The sequence below is a fragment of the Apteryx mantelli genome, chromosome 5, assembly GCF_036417845.1.
Source record: "Apteryx mantelli isolate bAptMan1 chromosome 5, bAptMan1.hap1, whole genome shotgun sequence".
In the NCBI taxonomy this organism is placed as follows: domain Eukaryota; kingdom Metazoa; phylum Chordata; class Aves; order Apterygiformes; family Apterygidae; genus Apteryx; species Apteryx mantelli.
In genome coordinates, this window is record NC_089982.1 from 24,264,315 (window position 1) to 24,283,507 (window position 19,193).

The 19,193-nt window shown below is 39.7% G+C and overlaps 1 protein-coding gene across 3 annotated transcripts in view; it reads right to left on the reverse strand.

The window, feature by feature from the left end:
- Positions 1 to 13,325, reverse strand: part of PRSS12 (serine protease 12) — a 48,849-nt gene extending 35,524 nt beyond the window's left edge. For all 3 annotated transcript variants that reach the window (XM_067297643.1, XM_067297644.1, XM_067297642.1), the window contains exons 1-3: positions 12,937 to 13,325; positions 3,546 to 3,684; positions 814 to 992 (exon numbers count right to left, since the gene is read on the reverse strand). In XM_067297643.1, the coding sequence (XP_067153744.1) occupies positions 814 to 992; positions 3,546 to 3,684; positions 12,937 to 13,300 (682 nt within the window). In that variant the 5' untranslated portion in view covers positions 13,301 to 13,325. The remainder of the gene's footprint in view (positions 1 to 813; positions 993 to 3,545; positions 3,685 to 12,936) is intronic.
- Positions 13,326 to 19,193: the final 5,868 nt, after the last annotated feature.

A 19,193-nucleotide genomic window follows, 5' to 3' on the forward strand; every position in this document is an offset into this window, starting at 1 on the left:
TTATACAACATGTTTTGGTTACAGCTGAAGAGATCGCCATTGCCAGCTCCTCAGCGCTACCTGCCTATCCTTCCTTGACACCAGCAACATCTTAAATCTGATGGCATAACTGCCATGTATTTCCTGTTTATCATTTCAGTTAAAATAATCTGAAATATCTTAAAAACATTAAGAATATTTTTCTCTAACCATATCATTTTGGCTTGGTTATGTGTGAGGCAGTACTCTTGAGCTAGGAGAGCTTTGACCTGTTTTAGATGCATGTGGAATAGGACAAAAACTTCACAGTTCCTTGTGTGATGTCATTGACATTTACAGTAAGGAAAGTGAGCTCAATATTCATCTGACATTTCTACACCAAAGCTCCCTACCAGAAAGCATAGCATCTGAGGAAAATCGTTGCTCTTTATGAAACCAGAAAACACACTAACAAATTGATACTGTAGCATGTGTTGCTACCAAAGACAACCTCCTGCTAAAAAAAAAAAAGGGAGGGGGGCTGGGGGAGCACACAATCCTACTTTTACAGCTAGAGTTCCCTTGGAGGATTTTTGCTGTTCAACCTTTCTCACAACCTGGATCTCAAAGCAACAATTTGCTTGCTAATAATGAAAAGGTAAAGGGTGATGCTGCTAGTAGCTGCTTTTGTGGTGCTCAGGAATTTGAAGTGAATGATGCTATGAGTCAGTCTATTTAATTTCCTGTTCTAAGAAATCTAATAAAGTTTTTTTTTCTAATTTTATCATGAGCAATTATGACTACTTTTATTTATATAAGGTGAAGAGGTAACCAAAACATATGTGCTTTTTTTACCCAGGGAAGAGCTACATGTGACGGCAGCTGCCATTTTTTGAGGACACGTCCCATCCTGCCAGATGTCTTTTTCACATAACAGTATATTTTCTTCGTCACCATGGCAACGTACTTCACTCCAGTAAACAGGGATAAGGCCCAGTCCAGCAAATGGTATGTGTTTTGCTGTACCTTTTTCACTGTAAGAAGAATAATCAGGAGAGGACATTAGGAGGGGTGTGGGGGAAGTGAAATATTTGTTCCTGAAATCTGTTCTTTCCTGGTTCCCATATATAAAACTTGGGATAGAAAAGAACAGGCTTTCTTCAACAGGATAGCCATCACATTTTCATCCAGTTGAGCATTGTCTTCTTCGCTAAGAAAAGTACCAGATGTGACCCAGTTCTTGCCGTTGTGTTGTGGGATATTTTAGTACAATGGTCTGCATTGCTGCAGGGCCAGCTATGTTCCTTTTCTCCTTGTTCTTAACTACAAAAATCAACACAGAGATTCTGTCCAAAGTCCACAGGAGGATCTACAGTACCTTTCCACTGCAGATTTACTTACAGAAGAAGTAATGCTAAGGGGACTTTCACTCTCCTCCTCTCCTGTACTCCACTGACATTGACCAGTACTCTGCCCATACTCATGTCATACAATATGGTTGTGGCCATGGGGCAGTGAAGCCGCCTCATACTCCATTAGATCAGGTCCATGTCCATTATTCTCTATTCAGCCATTGCCATTCATCCATCCCCAGCATATTTAAAAACAGCTTCCTTTACATTTTAGGTTGAATCTAATAAGCCAATTATTGAGCCTTCTTAGCCTCCGTATAATGCCCATTGAAATTAAACTAAAAACAAAGCTCAAATATTGTAAGATCAAAGGAAAAGATAGATGGAATCCCCTGAAGAGCACCAATAATACCTACTGAATTCACCTTGTAGGATATAGCCCCAAATTTCTGCCAAACAGTCATGATTGATAGCATAAATTGTTTTGACTATTATTTAGGAGGGGAGGGGTGGCCTACTCTGATTTAAGTCATTTCTGCTGACAGGGCCCTTATCACCCTTATCACTGAACTACCTTTGCTAATAAGGGTCTTGTTCAACCAAAATATTTAGGATATGGAAGGCAAAAAGAACTTAAATGAAAATGAGGAAAGGAGACATTACATGTAGACAGCTGAAGTCATAAGCAAAATCACAGCCTCCAGATGGCTGAACTTTTATCTCATCTAATCCTCATATTTTTATAAATTGACTTGGTGTGTCCAGATTAATACTAAACATTATAAAACAGCTTAGATTTAGTTCTGGCTAGCACTCCTAAAAAGTGGAATAATCGTTATGAACATCACAATGCAAATACACTATTCTAGCCCCCTAGTGCTTGTAAAAGACAAAATCACTTCCTTGATATATAACTGAAAGAAATGTCAGAAAGGCTATAAAGCCAACCATACTGTGTGGTTTATTGAGAAACTGCAAACTGAATGGAATGCTAAGAGTGTATTCAAGTAATTGGGTCGCCTAACTTGGACAGCATTTATATGCTAGAAGCTGAAATTGTATTAGGTTTTTTAAAATACCTGTAGGTGTGGGCATTTTCTTCATTATCGCAGTTTCATTGTACTATTGCACTTACAACATCACTATAGGCATTATCTAGAGCTGAATGACCAAATTACGTTAAAGGATCCTGTTGATTAACTCTGTTCTGACAGACACCAAGCCTCAGAAAAGAGGGGGCCATTTTCTCATTCAGAAATATAGAGAATAGCCATGGCAGCTTAAATCTCACTACTTTTAGTTATACCTTCCTAAACCATTTCATTATTTAATTAAAACATTCTCTACAAGTGGTCAGAGGCAACTGATATAGATAGTGACAGATAAAACTTACATAATCAAACAAAATTTTGAAGTATTCCATTCTCTGAAGTTTTAGAAAGCAGTAAACATAGCAATGAAAAGCAGTGGTCAATGAGGACAGTGAGTTGTTAGCATAACGTAGTGCCTTTCAACCTGTGCAATATTACTATAACTTTGTAAAATGATTCCATGAAAACATAAAGTTTCAAAAATTTTCTGTTTTGGGGGCTTGTTATCAATGTGCAACTCTGAAAGTAAACCATACAAATCATCTGGTTGCATGAAAATAGGCACAGCAAAAATACCACATTTCCCAAGAACATAGAGTCTCAGATGTTTCTTGGAAGGATATAATGGATGATTACCAAGGTAGCCCTATGCTTCTGGGAACCAGGAATATTCTTATGATTAGGATCTCATATAGAGTCTAATTTTGACCACATTTACCTTTTTGTAGATGCAATAACATCACTGGAGCTACTCTTGATTGACACTTACATAACTGAGAACAGGATCAGACATTGTATTTCTGCCCTCATGGATATCTCCTTGATGCCTATTAAAACAGTCCTTGTTTGCCCTAAGCTTGTCTGATCAGTTCCCAGTTTTTCACACTGAAAGAGTATCTACCTTTCCCTGTTCCTCTTCAGATCCCACATGTAGCTTTCAAATCAAATTCTGATTCTCATAATGACCTCTGTGAAGTACAGCAAAATTAAGCAAAGGATTCTAGGAAGAACAGTTTTAACATGCAAAACAGAGAAGGCAATCACCTAAAACAAAACAAACCTCAGGAGTTGCAAAATATGTTGCCCCTTATACTCTAAAATCATTAAAATAAGTTGAATGATTTTCTCTCAGACTAAAACTTACCTAAGTGCAAGCTGTCGACATATGACTGTTGCATCATTATTATCCCAATGGCTGCCACAGATTGTTCCCCAGACTCCGTTCAAATAAACCTCAACTGTACCTTCAAACTCATTCTTGCCACCTTGGAGTCGCACTGATCCTACTTAAAAGAAACAAATAAATTCTCCAAGATTTTCCATGACTCAGTTAATTTATCCTATGCAAAAGACTCTGAATCTGATTTTCTATCTGCAAAGAGAGTCCCTGTTTCATGTATTATCATCTTACTTTCTGTTATTTGGGGAAGCTGCTTCTAAGAAGCACTCTGGCATGTGTAATGTTCTTGCACACTGATGTACAAAAGCAGATAACCTTATTCCTTACATGGGGAAAATATTTTGCTTCTTACACTGAAGTTGCATCACATTTCTGATCCTTGTATATGTAGAGTATGCATAATCATATAAATGTAGTTACATCTACCCATATGAGAAAAGATTATATATATGAATGCTCTGTTTTTATCTTCAATATAATTCTATCTGATTTAAAGGAATTAGAAAACAACCACATGGATTGCATAGCTTCTGCTCTGACCCATATAACATTATGCATGTCATGGATGTCAGCAGTTTATTTCAAGCCAAAGAATGAATTCGTTCATACTTGCTCTCAGACCAAACACCATTTGATATAGTTCTATAAAATTGTTGGGGATCTTTATCCAATTCCCAGACAAAACATTAGGAATTTTCTTGAAGAAGTCAGAGAAGTCTGCCATCAAGCTGTTTTGAGAGCTACAGAATACACAAAACTAAGAAAATTAATTTATTTAACTTTTATATTACAGTAGTTTTACTTGAGATGCAAGACATCTGCTGTTGAATGTAGCTAAGTGCCACTGGTAAAAGTGGGAAAGAGTTGGTCATATATGAAACACTACAAAAGCAGAACGAAGGGTCACTACAATACAGTAATTCAATAGGAAATAATGCATTTCTGTTAAATTATCAAACATAGCATAAGCATGTGCATTAATATTGCCTAAATCTCAGTTAATCTATCTGCCTCTGCTCTGCGATCTACTTAAAATCAGAGGCTAGACCATCATCCAACTTGCAGGGTTTTTAGCAATAGGGAAAAAAAAGCAATGTTTGTGTCTGCATTCTTTGTATATGTGTTCATGTGTGTGTTATATATAAAATAATAATAATGGCTAGATCAATTTTTTCTTACCCTTGGTTTTCACTCAGATTGTGGTCTGTTTTTAATTTAGTTAGTATAGTTTATAAAACCACAAGCCAAATGACTGCCAAATAACTCAAGGAATTAATTAACCTCAAACATGGGTTTGTGTGTTCCTTTTTGCCTCCTATTTATTTTCTCAGCAGTAACTTACTGTGCAGTAAATTACAAACAAAATTTATTAAATTCATGTTACAGATTGAGCTATCATTCAGAATAGAGGATTATTAATACTAATAATTATAACAATACTGTATACACGTTGCACATTGTTTTTCTGTCTTTATGATTTTTCTCTTCATGCTTTTCTGTCATATATAGACAGATAGACTCTGAAATTTTGTTTCTGCTCTTTATGAGACATTTGTGTAGACTATTGTTTTCACTTGAAACATCAATTGCAGTCATAGCAAAGTGATTCCTGACATACCAGAAAGTATTTTAAAGTTGCCATCTCCAAAATAAGTTTGTTTTTGTACATGATTGCTTACAGTGCTGCATGACACCTATTGAAATCAATTCAGTGTTTGCTAATTATACATTACCCAACATTTCTATTCAAATATTTGGATAAGGGAGTACATGAAGAAAAAATTCTCTTCTCAGGTCTCCATGGCAGAATTTGGTCACTGCTCTTTCTATATTTACAGAATTCACAGTGTCAACAGTGGAAGACTTTATTCACATATACAGAGGAGAAGGTGGTATGAGGGAACTTCTGCATATCAGAAATTCTTTTACCAACAATTAAAAATGTAAGAAATCTGAAATCCTTTGCATCTCTAGTAGAAGCCTCATGGAAGAACCCTAAAAAGCATGGAGATCTCACTGTGGACACACACCGCTAAACAAAGAAAACGGCTTCCCCCCTACCCTCTTCCCTGCCTTCCTTCTCTCCCCCCCACCCCCCCAAAAAAAAAGAACTCTAGATGACTTCTGGTCCCCCCTTGGAATGGGAAACAGCCTGCTAGTATCAGTTGGTAAGGAAGGGAAAACGACTGAATGGGACACAGCCTCATTTCCATGTGCCTATATGATAAGATCTAGACGCAGACAATAAATATAGAGGGATTTTTTTTAATTAATCTATTATCTCCACAAAATGTTTTGGTTTGCCTTTTTCCTTTAGATTTACAGCTGCTTATAGGAACACTAACATCTTCTGAAAGGCATTAGCATACATAACAGACTCTGCTCATCTCACAAGAAGATACAATAAAGAACTGGCCTCTATCAGATGGGAACAAAAGAGACACATGATGGTTATTAAAGGTAATTTTAATGAGTTTAAAATATTCTTGATTTTCCCCTGAAAATTTAATCTAGAAAGAAATAAAAAGAAAAGCTTGTTTTAACAGATAACTAGTATTAAACCTTTTATTATGTCTAATGTTTAATAGTTACCTGACTATATAGCATAATAACTCTAATATGCTGATTGCATTGACACACTACTGTCATTATAAGACAGTGTTGATACCTACAGCTATGACTAACCTAAAATATCCAGGGCAAAATCTAGCATTCTCTCCCCAAGCAAAACAATTAGTAAAATCATTTTTTTAAAGAAAAGTTTCAGAATTGAAAAATTTCTGAAAGGTGGTTTGATTAATATATTTTTCTAAGTGTTTCTAGTTCAGTATTTCAGCACTGAACCCGACAAGAGTAAAATGATACTGTATTTTATGTGCTTAATATCCACCCTGAAGTATGTGTTAGCATATATCATATGACTTAAGTCATAATTATGTTGCAAACAAATCTAAGAGCAAACTAATGAGAAAATTATTGCTCCATAGTTTACTCAAAATGTTGCAGTATTTGGACCCTGTGATAGTTATTTTCCTGGATTAAGAGTGAGTTTTAAAATACATTAATTATAATAAAATGGGTACCTCATGAAATATAACAAATAGAACTTTAAAATACAGAATTTGACTTCAGTAGATTATTTTTCCTTTACAACAGACAAAACTCTTACTTTATAATGAAACATACATCTGTGCTTCATGTGCAAGTTGATCATAGGGAACTGCAAGCTGACCAACATAATCTGCAGTCAGGTATGTTTATACTGTATTACCAAGTCTCTATTTATTATTCATGACTGTTATTAGGATTTTCACTGCAGGATAATCGGTGTTTGCATTGTTAAAGTGACTGGGAAACATGCTTTTACTTCATAGACAGCAAGAAAATTAATATTTAGCATGATAAACTTTATGTTGTTTACTTTTACCAATATATCCTAAAATGAATATAGCTGTAGTCTCTTTCTTTTACTAGTTATAATTGAAAGCCATAGGGAAATTTCTTCAAAAGCAATAGTTTCTGCTGGAATTTTTTTCAGAATTGTGCAAACATTTCCGTGGACCTTAGATTTTATAAAAACTTTTCTCCCAGATTTATGTTGACAAAATCTCTTTGGTACCAAGTGATATTATCATAAATTCTAGTAAAACTTGCTTTGAATTTTGCTTAAGTAGAAGTGAAAGATTTTAGAAATCCTACAGCAAGTTTTCATGTTGGGTTTTTACATCATAAACACCTATAAAAATAAATGACGATATTCTGAGGTACATGGATGCATGTTAGAAGAGTTACAATTTTACATGCTTTTTCTTGGTGCACAGAAGCATGGAAGTGCCTCCCCCAGTTCCTCATTTTTCCATAGGGAAAAATGTTGACATTTTATCAAGGTGAGGAAAACATCTCTCCCTTTTGGTAGTGCAAGTCTGACTCCATCTTTGTAGACTCTGGCCATTCCCAAGTCTAGTTTTTCTGTTTCTGCCATATAAAGGTGTTCTTCCACTGAAACCAAGCTCTCAGAAATGCCATATTTTCACTGGTTAATTCTTCTACTGTTACATTTTAACACACAAACCCACCTGCGCCTCTATGGATGTGCCAAAGTGACTTCCTTCCACGCTCTCCCTAGGGCACTAGCGGCTCTGGAGAAGAGCATTTGAATTACTTCTCAGAAAATAAGACTCGGTTAAGTGTATGTATTGGAGATCCTAGGTTTCTGGAGTCAAGTAGATATGTTAGCATCCCACTAACAGATGAGTAGAGCTAATGCAATAATATCTACTCTGGTTTGCATGCAGTGCTCTGAGAAGTGCACACTCTCTCCCTTCCACACCTTCAACTCATTAATGTGCTTATCAAACCTTCACTGCCCCGACAGCAAACTCAGTAAGGGGAGGATGTGAGTACAGGGATCCTGCCCTTTTCCTAGGCCAAGGCTGCCCTCCTTTGCCATTCTCTCAATGCCTTTCTCAGCACTGGTCAGAAAGGGGAAGGATCCCCCATAGAACAGGTGAATTGGCCCCACTGGAGGTAGAGGCAAGGGCACAGAACCACAAAGCAGGCCTACTAGACATCTTTAGGACACATACTGTGGTCTCAGGACAGCCCTGTGTATATATATATATTCAGCCCTATAATGAAGAATGCAGATCTACTCTCTTGACAGAAGCTCATTCATATATATAGATACTCCAAAGAAATCCATACTTATTTTGGGCCAAGGCTACTGACAGTCATGTCAAGTTGTTTACAAAGAGTTTGATAATTTTAGTTGCCCTGGGATCTGCCCGGGTCAGAGTCTTTCCTATCTGCTATTACTGTTTAGAAGAGATTAAGTTATACTTGCAAATGAAAGGAAGAAAGGATATCCAGTGGGTGCTGCTGAGACTTGCTCTGCAACACCTGCCATCTAGGCTCAAGATGAGACACAGAGGGGAAAAAAGGCAGAGGAAAACTTCTGAGCCAACTTTTAATTAACTCCAAAAAAACAGAAGAGCTTCAAAGGACTTGCACTGTAAACAGCAAGAGCATCCCACTTGCCTCTCTTACTATACCTTTTCCACATCCAGAGATGCTAGGTAACTTCAAACCCTATTTTATTTTCTACATTTCATTAAGAACAAGCATTGTCACACTGTGTGGTTGAACTGCAAACAGAATGGGGATCACTTACACTTTTGCTGTATGTGTATGTGTAAATATTGCAGCATTGGTTTTTCTGGTGCTGGCTAAAGGTGTGCCAGTATTTTCTTTGTAAACACCTGCATTCAAAGGTTTGTAACTTGGCTGTAAATGTATGTTTTGAAAAAGGTGGTAAGAAATAAGAGTTGCCTGTGCCTTTCACCCTGATGCTGAGTACTCTGAAATTACAGTTTTAGAGCAAAACAAAAAAAGTATTTGACATTTGGAAGTCTGAACAAACAGCTAATGCCTTTATTTCTGCTTTCATTTGCAAGGTGTTACAACATGGGATGGTTTAATTTTATTAGACTTCTGGAAAAAAAAAATCAAGTGATAGAGGAGTGCCACAGAAAGGCCCTGCGCTGATATTTCATCTCTGAAGTCTTGGAGTCAAATGTTAGGTAGGTCCAAACTGACACTAAGTATGAGAGACTGCCTTTGATACATACTTTACATCCCACATAACCACATAACAACTTGCAGTATGTCAGCATACGAGTTCAAGATGCAGAATACAGGTAAAAGAGCCTGTCCCAGTTACAGAATGCAATGAATTGACTGGTTTGCGTGAGGCACTTGTAAAAAATATACCTGCATTACAGGCCCAATCTAATACCACTTCAAATTGATGGAAGCTTTTCTTCTCTTGCAGTATCAGGCCTGGCTGGAGTCAGAGAAATTAATTCTGCTAACTTCAGCTAAACTATGGGTGACAATCACTGTGATCAATGCTGTTGTCCATCACTTTCCTGAGCACTGCTCTCAGTCTAAAATTATAACTATTATTTTCTCCAGGTAGTTTAACCTTGGAAAAAGGGTGCATCCATTAGAACTACTTTTTAAGAACTATCATGGGAATTTTAGTAGATAGCATTATTGCACATCCAAAGATCTTTAAATTTGAAGTTTCATAAATATTGTATGTACTGACTGTGTGGTTTGCTGAATTGGTTCCTCAGCAGCATTGAAGTTCATCATGTCAATGATCAATGGTTTAAGGCTCTGAAAAAATGAACTGAAGTGATAGAAATGTCATAGTCTCTAAAGGACTGCAATTGTCTTATATGGTACAGAGCTATAGAAAATTAGGGGGTCTCATTTTGTGCAGCTGTAATCAGAATGGTTCAAGGAAAGCTGCTTCAGTCTAAGAAGGAAAAAATAGATGTTTGTGTTTAATTTTTTGTTGGTTTTTTTTTAGCCCTATGTTATTAAAAAAACAATCCCTGAAAGACCTTCCACCAAATGCCTAGACTGTAGTATTACAAGTAGGGAGAATAACCTGGTGTTTAGACCATGAACCAGAGGCTTGATTCTCTTAGAAGTTTAATGAAGCATTATTTGGTTGGCATTAGTGGAATTACCCTGTGATAAAAGAGATTTAAATGAAAAGACTCTACAGTCCTGGCATTCTGGAGATCTGTGTTTTATTACTACTTCTGCATCTGATTGGTAGTGTGACCTCTGGCAAGACACCCTCTCTTTGTTTGTTTCCCCATTCATAAAATAAAGAAAAATACTTAACCCACTTTACTCAGAGCTTTAAATTAGATATGTAATAAAGTATCATGAACAACATATTATAACAAACACTGTAACTACATGCCAGGTAAACATCATGTGGCAACAGTTGTTTTTTAAGCATTGAGGTGAGTCTCTCTTTTGAGGCATGAGTACATTACAGGTACTACAAGATGTTATTAGCAATGCCAAAATACTAAATTCTGCTGGACTTATACTGGCTCTGTGTACAGGGTACTCATTCGTGATTTCCTTGGGTAATCATGATAACTTAAATATATATATATATGAATTTGGTTTACTTGCTTTCAAGGCACAAATAAGTAATATTACCCAGAAGTCTCTCATTTTGGAAGGAAATGCAACACCAAAAAATATTATTTTAAACTAGAAAACTGCATTTAGACTGGTATTGGATAGTATAATTGCACAGGCATTTTTTTTTTTAATTTTCAGCATTATTATCAAAATATAAAGCAGTTTAAAATATGCACATGCACAAAGTTAAACCAATTAACTTTGCAGATAAGTCTTAATATTAAACCTAGAAAGCCAGGAGGTTTACAGATAAAGCTTCGCACATGCTATTGAATCTAGTTATTGCAGATGCCTAGTAACTGAGTATGAGCTTCCTTAGCAAGAATACAAAGCAACAGATGCAGTGAGATTATCTCTGAAAGGTCTGTCCTTCTCTAGCCATAAACTTCATTATAACATTGCCTTACTTTTATTTCTTTGCTTGTTATAAGATAGGAGCATACTTTGTCTTTATTTCTGGGCAAATGGGCTGATTTATTTCCACGTTCCACCTTACACACTCTCACACATTCTCTAGTTCTGTGGCATCCCCTTCATGAAGGCTTTTAGACAGGCTTTTGGCCTATTGAGGTCACCGATAGTTTACCACTGAGTCTGACAGAAGCAGATGACCCTTCAACTGTAAAGCATTAGCTATGGTTCAGTAGGTATGTCCACCTTAACAGGAGCTACCCTGGAGTACCTGTTTCTGAAAAGAAAAGAAAATAAACACTCTGAAAAGACTGAAGAAACAACTAAACTCAAATCATGCAGTATTTTTGGCATTTTTCACTTAAACTAAGTTCTTACTGAACTTGCAGGGAATTTTGGAATTGACTTCAGTAACAGCAAGGTTGTGTTCTTAGCAAGAAAATGCCACATTCTGCTGAACTGTGACATACTGGTTCAAGACCCTCACAAAGTACTTTGGGAACCAGACTGAAGAATTTTGAAAAGAGCTATAAATATGGTAAACCAAATAAAAGAAGCAACTGTGAGACCTTTTCTAAGGGTGTGAGACCTTTTTTAAACTAAAGGGTGTGAAGTCTTCTGAATTTTTTTCATCTGTGTCTAGTCATCCTCCATGGCATCAGCTGCCTGCTGTTCTTTCCAAGGAAACATCTGTAATGCGTAACATCATTCTATCTTCCTGAAGGGATACAACATTTGACTTCAAACATGGCTTTGGAAGCTGCATTTTTTTTAATGAATAAATGAATAATATGGACCTTAGTGCCTCCATATGCTCTTCATGTGATATTTTATACCAATCTATATAATTATCACATCGTTCAAATTATTGTCCTTTTTTCTGTCCCATCTCTGACATACCTCCTAGGGCTATTGTTGGGAGAGTAAGATAACCATCCTCTTCAGAGATCTGAAAGGAAATTAATCCAAAAAAGGAAAGACCTCCACGAGAAGAAAATTATTAGTATTAACATTAATAATACACTTCCTTGCTGACCTTGTGATATTACAAAAGATGTAGAAGGAAGGGCAACAAAGAAGACAGTCTTTATTTTCCTTACAACAACTATGTTTGAGCATTTTTAGTATAGATATAGATAGGACATAATTCTTATTTAGATAGGAGGTAATACCAGAGGGATGCAGAAGAAAATGTTTCCATCTAGTGAAGTCATTCAAAGCCAGACTGTACATAAATATATTTAACCCCATGGATTGGTGCCAAGACTGATGAAATTTAAAGCTGATCAACAGCTCAGGGGCTAAATGCTGAAATCGCTACTCAGTCCTTTTGCAGCAAAAACTTCCCTCGCAGCACTCCTGACAAAACTGCCATTGACTTCAGCGGAGGTGCCCGTCTCCGGGCAGGCTTTACAGCTGCTGTCACGCAGCAGCGCTACCTTGCAAACCCCACTGTCTCCGGAGTAGAAGAAAAACCGCAAGGGATTACATGAGCGGGTCCTGTCTAGAGCGAGGCGTCCTCTGCTTTTCCTTGGGGCGCTGAGCTCGCGCGGAGCAGACGCTGCCCAGGACAGCGCAGCCCGGCAGCGCCCTGAACCGCCCCGGCGGTGCTGCCGCGCTTCCGACCGCCCGCTGCCCCGCACTGCAGTACAGCAGGAGTGGGGCAAGGGGGACCTTGCTCCTCCGGGGGCAGCTGCCGGCTCAAAGACGTGAAATGCCCTCTCAGAAAGTCCTTCGCTGTCATTGTGGCAAAAGCTTTCCGTCTTCCCCTTTCCCGTTCCCTCCAGCGGCCGCAGTCGGGGAGCCGGGCACCTTCGCCCGGTTCGCTCCGCTAAGGAAAAGCCGCCTGCCGCTGCCTGCGCGCTGCCTGCGCGCTGCCTGCCCCCGCCCGTGCCGCCCCCGGCGGCGGCGCGCCCGGCGCTCGGCTCACCTGGCTCGCAGTCGGCGCGGCCCCGCTCCGCCCGGCCCCGGCCCCGGCCCCGGCCCGGGCCCCGGCCGCTCCCGGGGGCGCACCAGGGCCGGCGGCCGCCGCCGCGCAGCGCGCAGGAGCTGCGGCAGCCCCGCGGCGCCCGGCCCGCCGCCCCCCGCCGCGGGAGCGAGGGCGCCGCCGCCCGCCAGGGGCGCGGGGCCGCGGCCGGCGCGGCGCCGGCGAAGCGCCCCGCGGCGGGGCAGCCGGCGGGGGGCGGCGGCGGCGGGGCCGGGGCGGCCGGGAGGCCGGCGGAGACCTGCCCGAGCCCGCGGGCTCCGGGGATGGTCCCGATCACCAGAGCCACCACGAAGCCGGCGAATGCCATGGTGCCAGTCCCGCCCGGTTTGGTCCATCGCCCCCTCCGCTCTCGCCCTGGATGCGAGGGGGGAAGGCGGGGCCGCGGCACCCCTGCCGCCCTCCCCCGGCTCCTCCGCGCGGCGGCAGGGCGGCGCGGCCGCCACCGGCGCTTGCCGCTACCTGCCGCGGGGGCTGCGCCGCCGCCCGCCGCCCCCGCGCCGCCGGGTCGCCCTCCCCGCCCGTCGTCGCGGCGTCCCGGCGCCCCTCGGCCCCGCCGCTGCCCCACGGCCTCTGCCGCGCTGCCCTCCCGCACTTGGGGCCCCGCAGCAGCCGCCTCCTCTTTGTTTCTGCCTCTGCCCCGGCCTCTCTGGCACCATCACGAAGCGCGGCAGAAGGCGCCGGGACAGCGCGGCTCCGGGAGGGGGCACGCCGCTTCGGGAGACGGGGAGAACAGCACCGCCGCACCTCGCCCGGGCAGGGAGGGGGTGGCGAGAGCCCCAGACATGTCAGCAGGAAACAAAGGGGCTGGGAACAAATGCTGCCGAGGGACATGTCTTCGAGGGTTTAGCCCTATCCCAGCCCCATGTGCTTTGAATAGTAATCTGCCTTTTCCCGACCACTGTGGAGTTTCATATGACCTGGCCATCTCTGATTTCCTTCTCCTACCAGGATGGCCATCAATTAGTTTTGCCTTTTTGGCTCATATTGTTCAGTTGTTAGTTTGGGTTATTTATTTATTTGTTTGTTTATTTATTTATTTATTAATTACCGCTGTTCTTAATCTATGCTGCTTATATTTTGCAGAGTCTGATGCTGCCTCATAGACTGTTCACTCCCTTATTTGGCAATTTGTCTGTAGTGGGAATCTTTAGATTCGCTTCTCCATAGGGTCTTTTTCCTCCCTAAATGTCTTTGACTGAGAAGCATCAGTCTGGCTTCTGGGTGAGCATATCAGTATTTCCACAAACTCGCATTGTGACCAGGGTCTGAAAGAGAGGGAGAGAGTGTGCTTGCTGCTTTCCATGCAGGATCCCATCGCCAGTAAACAGTGTCCTTCCTTTAGCAGCCTCTATTCAAAAGGGACAAAATGCAACTTTACTGATTTAGGCTTTTGCTTGTGAATAAAGAAGGGCTCCAGTCAAAGTCAGCTCCTGCAGTGTTTGGTATTACCTGTGTTCATTTTAGTTCTGCTGATCTGTGATTAATTTGTTATTGCAACCTTACACTTGGCATTTTAATCACTTACAAAGTGAAAGAACACTCCACTAGGGTTTCTACAGCAACATTTTAACTATGCCATCACATGTGTCCATTGCACTTGTGTGTGGAGATGAGCGCACACATTGGCCTCTCTTTCTGAGTTTTCTTCTGGGCATATGTATATGCATTAGTTTAGAATCTGTCAAGACTGGCAAGAGTTTAATTCGTTTTTGAAAAATTTAAATATGTACAAGACATTAGCCTGAAAGCAACGCATTATGGCCATTTATAAATTGCCTGAAAATTTGTTGCTGTCATGACAAGTTGGTTGCTTTTATCCTTTAGAAGGACTAGTTAAAACCATGCTCAGCCTAGCTGGTTAAGGCTACCTTCATTGCCTAGTAAACATTTTTTGGCCTCACAATAATAGCAATATTTCATTTTCCCTGACCTAAGCTCTTTCTTCCCCTCTAGCCAGGAAAAGCCAGGGTTCTGCCCATCAGAATGGGAGGAAGATAGTAGATGTATATGATGAATCTTGCAAAACACTTCAGGCAAACCTTTGAGTCTAGTACTTATTCGTGTATTCTGATTTAATAGGAGTGTGTTAATTTGTCTCCTCTAGGTGGGTGGGCCTGCAGAAATCTTCCAGTGAACTTTCTTTGCCTATATAGGGTGGGAAAGTTTGTGTTTGAGATTGCAAAACAGTATTAAGCGGGGGAAGGGAGGGGTGCTGCACAGGGAAAAAGGTTGCGAAGCAACTTGAATTATAAATGAAGCATCCCAAAAAAGTAGTTTTCGTAATGATCCCATCCCCAAGACAGTGTTCAGGTTTATTCAAATGATGAAGATGTACAGATTAAATCTTGAACATTTTAATTTTTATCATGATTGCTATTTTCTCTGGAATCATATAGGAAGAACAGGTCTCAATTTGTTTTAATAATTGTAATTTAGCTCTCAGTCTGATGATATGAGGTCTGCTAATGCTAAGGGAAATACTAATTTTGGTAGAATTTACAAATTAGGGGCTTAGTCTGGCTTCTATTTAAAATATCAGTAATAGTTTCAGTGTAAGTAGGAAAGGCCCTTTTCCAAAAACACTGAAGCTGATACAGTCTGGTTTTCTCAGGGTTTATGCTCTGTGCCTTGATTGCAGCTTTTTTTGGCTGGACCATTTATGACGTCTCTCCCCAATATGGTTTCTTTGTGTTTGAACTGTATGAGCTCTTGTTGCAGCCTTTCCTTAGGCTGTAGCACCTACAGTTGCCATATATAGTCACTCCCATCTGCCTGGTTACCTTCTCTTATTAAACTTGCAAGAAGCTCATTATCTCTGTGACTTCTGCTTCTGTCACATTTGTCATAATCAGGAAACAGATTCAAAAGTTACTGAGAAGAGCAAAGACAAAACAACAGTTACATGGACAGACAGAGCAAGTTTGAGAACCTCGATCCTTTTGGACATCATACTTAAAGTAACAAAAATAATTAAGTGTGTCTAAAATGAAACTGCATTATGCTTTAAGGATGGACTCTATCGTCATTTTTATAAATGATTCTAAAAAGAAGAAATAAAGGCTTTTTACTCTGATATAACTAAGATCCTCTTAAAAACATGCCAAATATGAGGCATTTGTAGTGCATTTGGTTTCCTTAAAAAGTTTTGGCTCTTCTGTATAAACCTGATGAGAACTCATTCACAGATTGAATTAAAAGAAAAAAGGAATGAAAAATTATGTTTTTTGAATTAGGAAAATAAGCAAGCAGATCTTTGTAAACCTCAAAAGGTCTCAATGGATCTGGGCACTAAGTACACTTTTAATCCTGAAATTATAGTAATTTCAGAAAAAAAGATAGCATTTTCAGAAAAAAATGTCACAAAGTGTTGAGAAAATAATAAACCTTTGAAAACTGTACTAGTTATATTACTTCATGTTATAACTGAACATGAGCTTAATATTTCGATTGTACTTACTATGCACAGAGGTAGTCCCTGTTGGTAGCAGTCTCACGGAAGTCAAGGAAACAATGCTCATGGCCAAAGTCAGCAAATCTGTGCTGCACATCTAAAAACTTCTGTGGGATTACTTGTAGGAAATCAATTGCTAGAATGGGTTTTAATTTGTGCACAATTCCACAGGGCTGGCTGTTTTTTCCTCTCCTAATATTCAACATCCCAAATACCAAATTGTTGATAAAGCAAGGAATAATAATTCATATGCATGAACTGTATAATCAAAAACATTGCTGTACTTTTTGTATAGAATCCTCAGGTTACCTGAGAAATTATGGAAATATTAGAAAATACTCCCATAATTCAGCAACAGCATGGGTTTTTTACATATGCAAATTATAAAAGTAAACTTGCACAAAAGCTTCTTTCTCCCTAATAGCTTCCCTAAAAGCACCCTACCTTTAGTCCACCTTTAGTTCTTTCTTATCACTGATTCTGATTTTGCATGGATTAGATGAGGGTACAGGTTAGCAAAGGACTAATTTTCAATGAATGTTTCTTGTAAACAGATGAAAGTATCTGATGTGTGGGTTATACATGCAAAAATGCAGTAGTCCTCCTGCATTTGGCAAACATTTAATACCAAGCATTTAAATTTCAGCTGGGGAGTCAGCCAAATTCTACTCCTATTTAAATCAATAGCAAAACACACTGATTAGCCGCTTCCTGTGTTCAGTAAAGCTGCATACCTTTATTTTAGAGTGGCTCATACAGTATGCTTTCAGCACAGATTGTAGAAAAGCTGAGCATTTCCAGCTCTCAGTGGAGTTCAGTTAGAATACTATTGACAAGTGAAGACCTGAGTCAGTTGCAGCTTATTGCCACTGATACCCCTAAACCAAATCCCTCTGGTGTTCCCTCCTGACCTGGTTAGAGTCAAACAAGCAATCTAGATGTGAAAGACGAGAGCAAGCATTGACTTCAGGCAATGCAGAGGAAAGCTCAGTACCAATATATGAGAAATTCCCCCAGGAAATAAATACAGGTATGAAGCAGAGAGAATGTAACCAAACAGCCAGACACAACACATTGGACTGAAATGATTTGCGGAATATCTCCCTAATAATTTCTTGTTATTAGTTTTTCACATAATCAAGTATGCTGGGGCCAATAGATCAGCCACTGGAATCAATGGAAGAACATGTGCATGTGACTTGGTGGGCACTGAGTGACATCAAATAGCTCCAGACAGGGTTTGAATCAGGATTAGAAGTCGAGGAAGCAAGACTTCACACAAAGGAGTTTTCCATGTTGAAAATAGGGCACAATATGGGTGCCGTAATGAGTCAACATTTTTAGGATATAAGTCAGCGCTCTTGTAAAATAATTTTATTCATTAAACTCATTCTTTTCAAAAAACAGAGGCAGCAGAAATTTGAAATCCTGCCAAGTCTGAGTCACAATTAACTTGGGTTCAGGCTTATATGGAAGAGAATAGGCCTTTTGTATGTAATTATATATAAGCTCTATAGGGTGACCCTGCATTACACAGGATGTAACTGAACAGCCTGTAATCGATGAGGTTTCCATTACCACATAACACAGTGTGCGCTGTAATGAGATCACAGAAGAACCTTTCTTAAAGTGTTAAGTATTTTCTTGTACAACAAGCTAAATTCATATTACAAGGCAATAAGAAACTTGACTTCCTTGAACCATTTAGTAGTATATATGTACCTATAACTGGCTTATACAAACGTGCACGAAATAATTCCATTTAAAATTGAAAGGTAAATTGAATCATGCAGAACTAGTGAATAATTTTTGTTTAATATGCTGAGTGAAAAAAATTGCTATTTCAACTGAGATAATTTTAACCTATCCAAAGTAACTATATATCATTTTAAAAGTATTACATTTTTGCACAGAAAAAAATGGATATTTGAATAACTGAATGAAACATGAAGATAATTCTGTTTGAAAAATGTTTTTAAAACAGAAAAAAATACACTCATTAGAAGTTATACAGAGAGAGAACACATAGTGGCATTTGAAAAGGAAAAAAAAAAAAGACTATCAAATAGAGTTTTTAATTTGCTCCATGTGTTTTACAGCCTACTTGAATATAAAGGCACATTTGGAAAGTAACGTGCAAATGCAACTGCATTCAATAAAGGCTCTAATTTTACAAAAATGTATACTCATTCTCCAATACATGCATATCTACCTACTGTGATGTCTCCATGTGTAATGTAGATTTCAAGAGTACCATGTGTAAAATTTCAGATGACTGGAGCCATAATTTGTTTGTGCCGTTGCCACTGTTTCAGCCACACACAGGAACATCAGACTAATACAGCATACAATCCTGTACATGTCGTTGCAGTGTGACGGTGTTTGAGGCTATGTTTTGTACTGTTTTCAGGAACAACTTCCAAGCGCGCCTTTATGTTCCTCTCCCAGGAGAGCCACGTGGCAGATCTCAGGTGTGCAACGGTGGGTGAGCGGGCAGTGCGACACAGGTGCGATGTCAGGAGTGCGCCAACATGACCATGCAGATAGAGCAGAGAGCATGTGTATACAAGCTTTATTTCCTTATGCTTAGAGTAAGAGGTAAATACGGCATCGCATGTGCTGCAGGCTGTTAAGTAGGTGAAAGGTGAGTTTGTGTGGCCATTCTATAAATAAGCATATTTAAAGGGCAAGAATATGCCAAGGCGGATATTGTGAAGAAACAGAATGGAAAATGGCACTTTTTAAACAA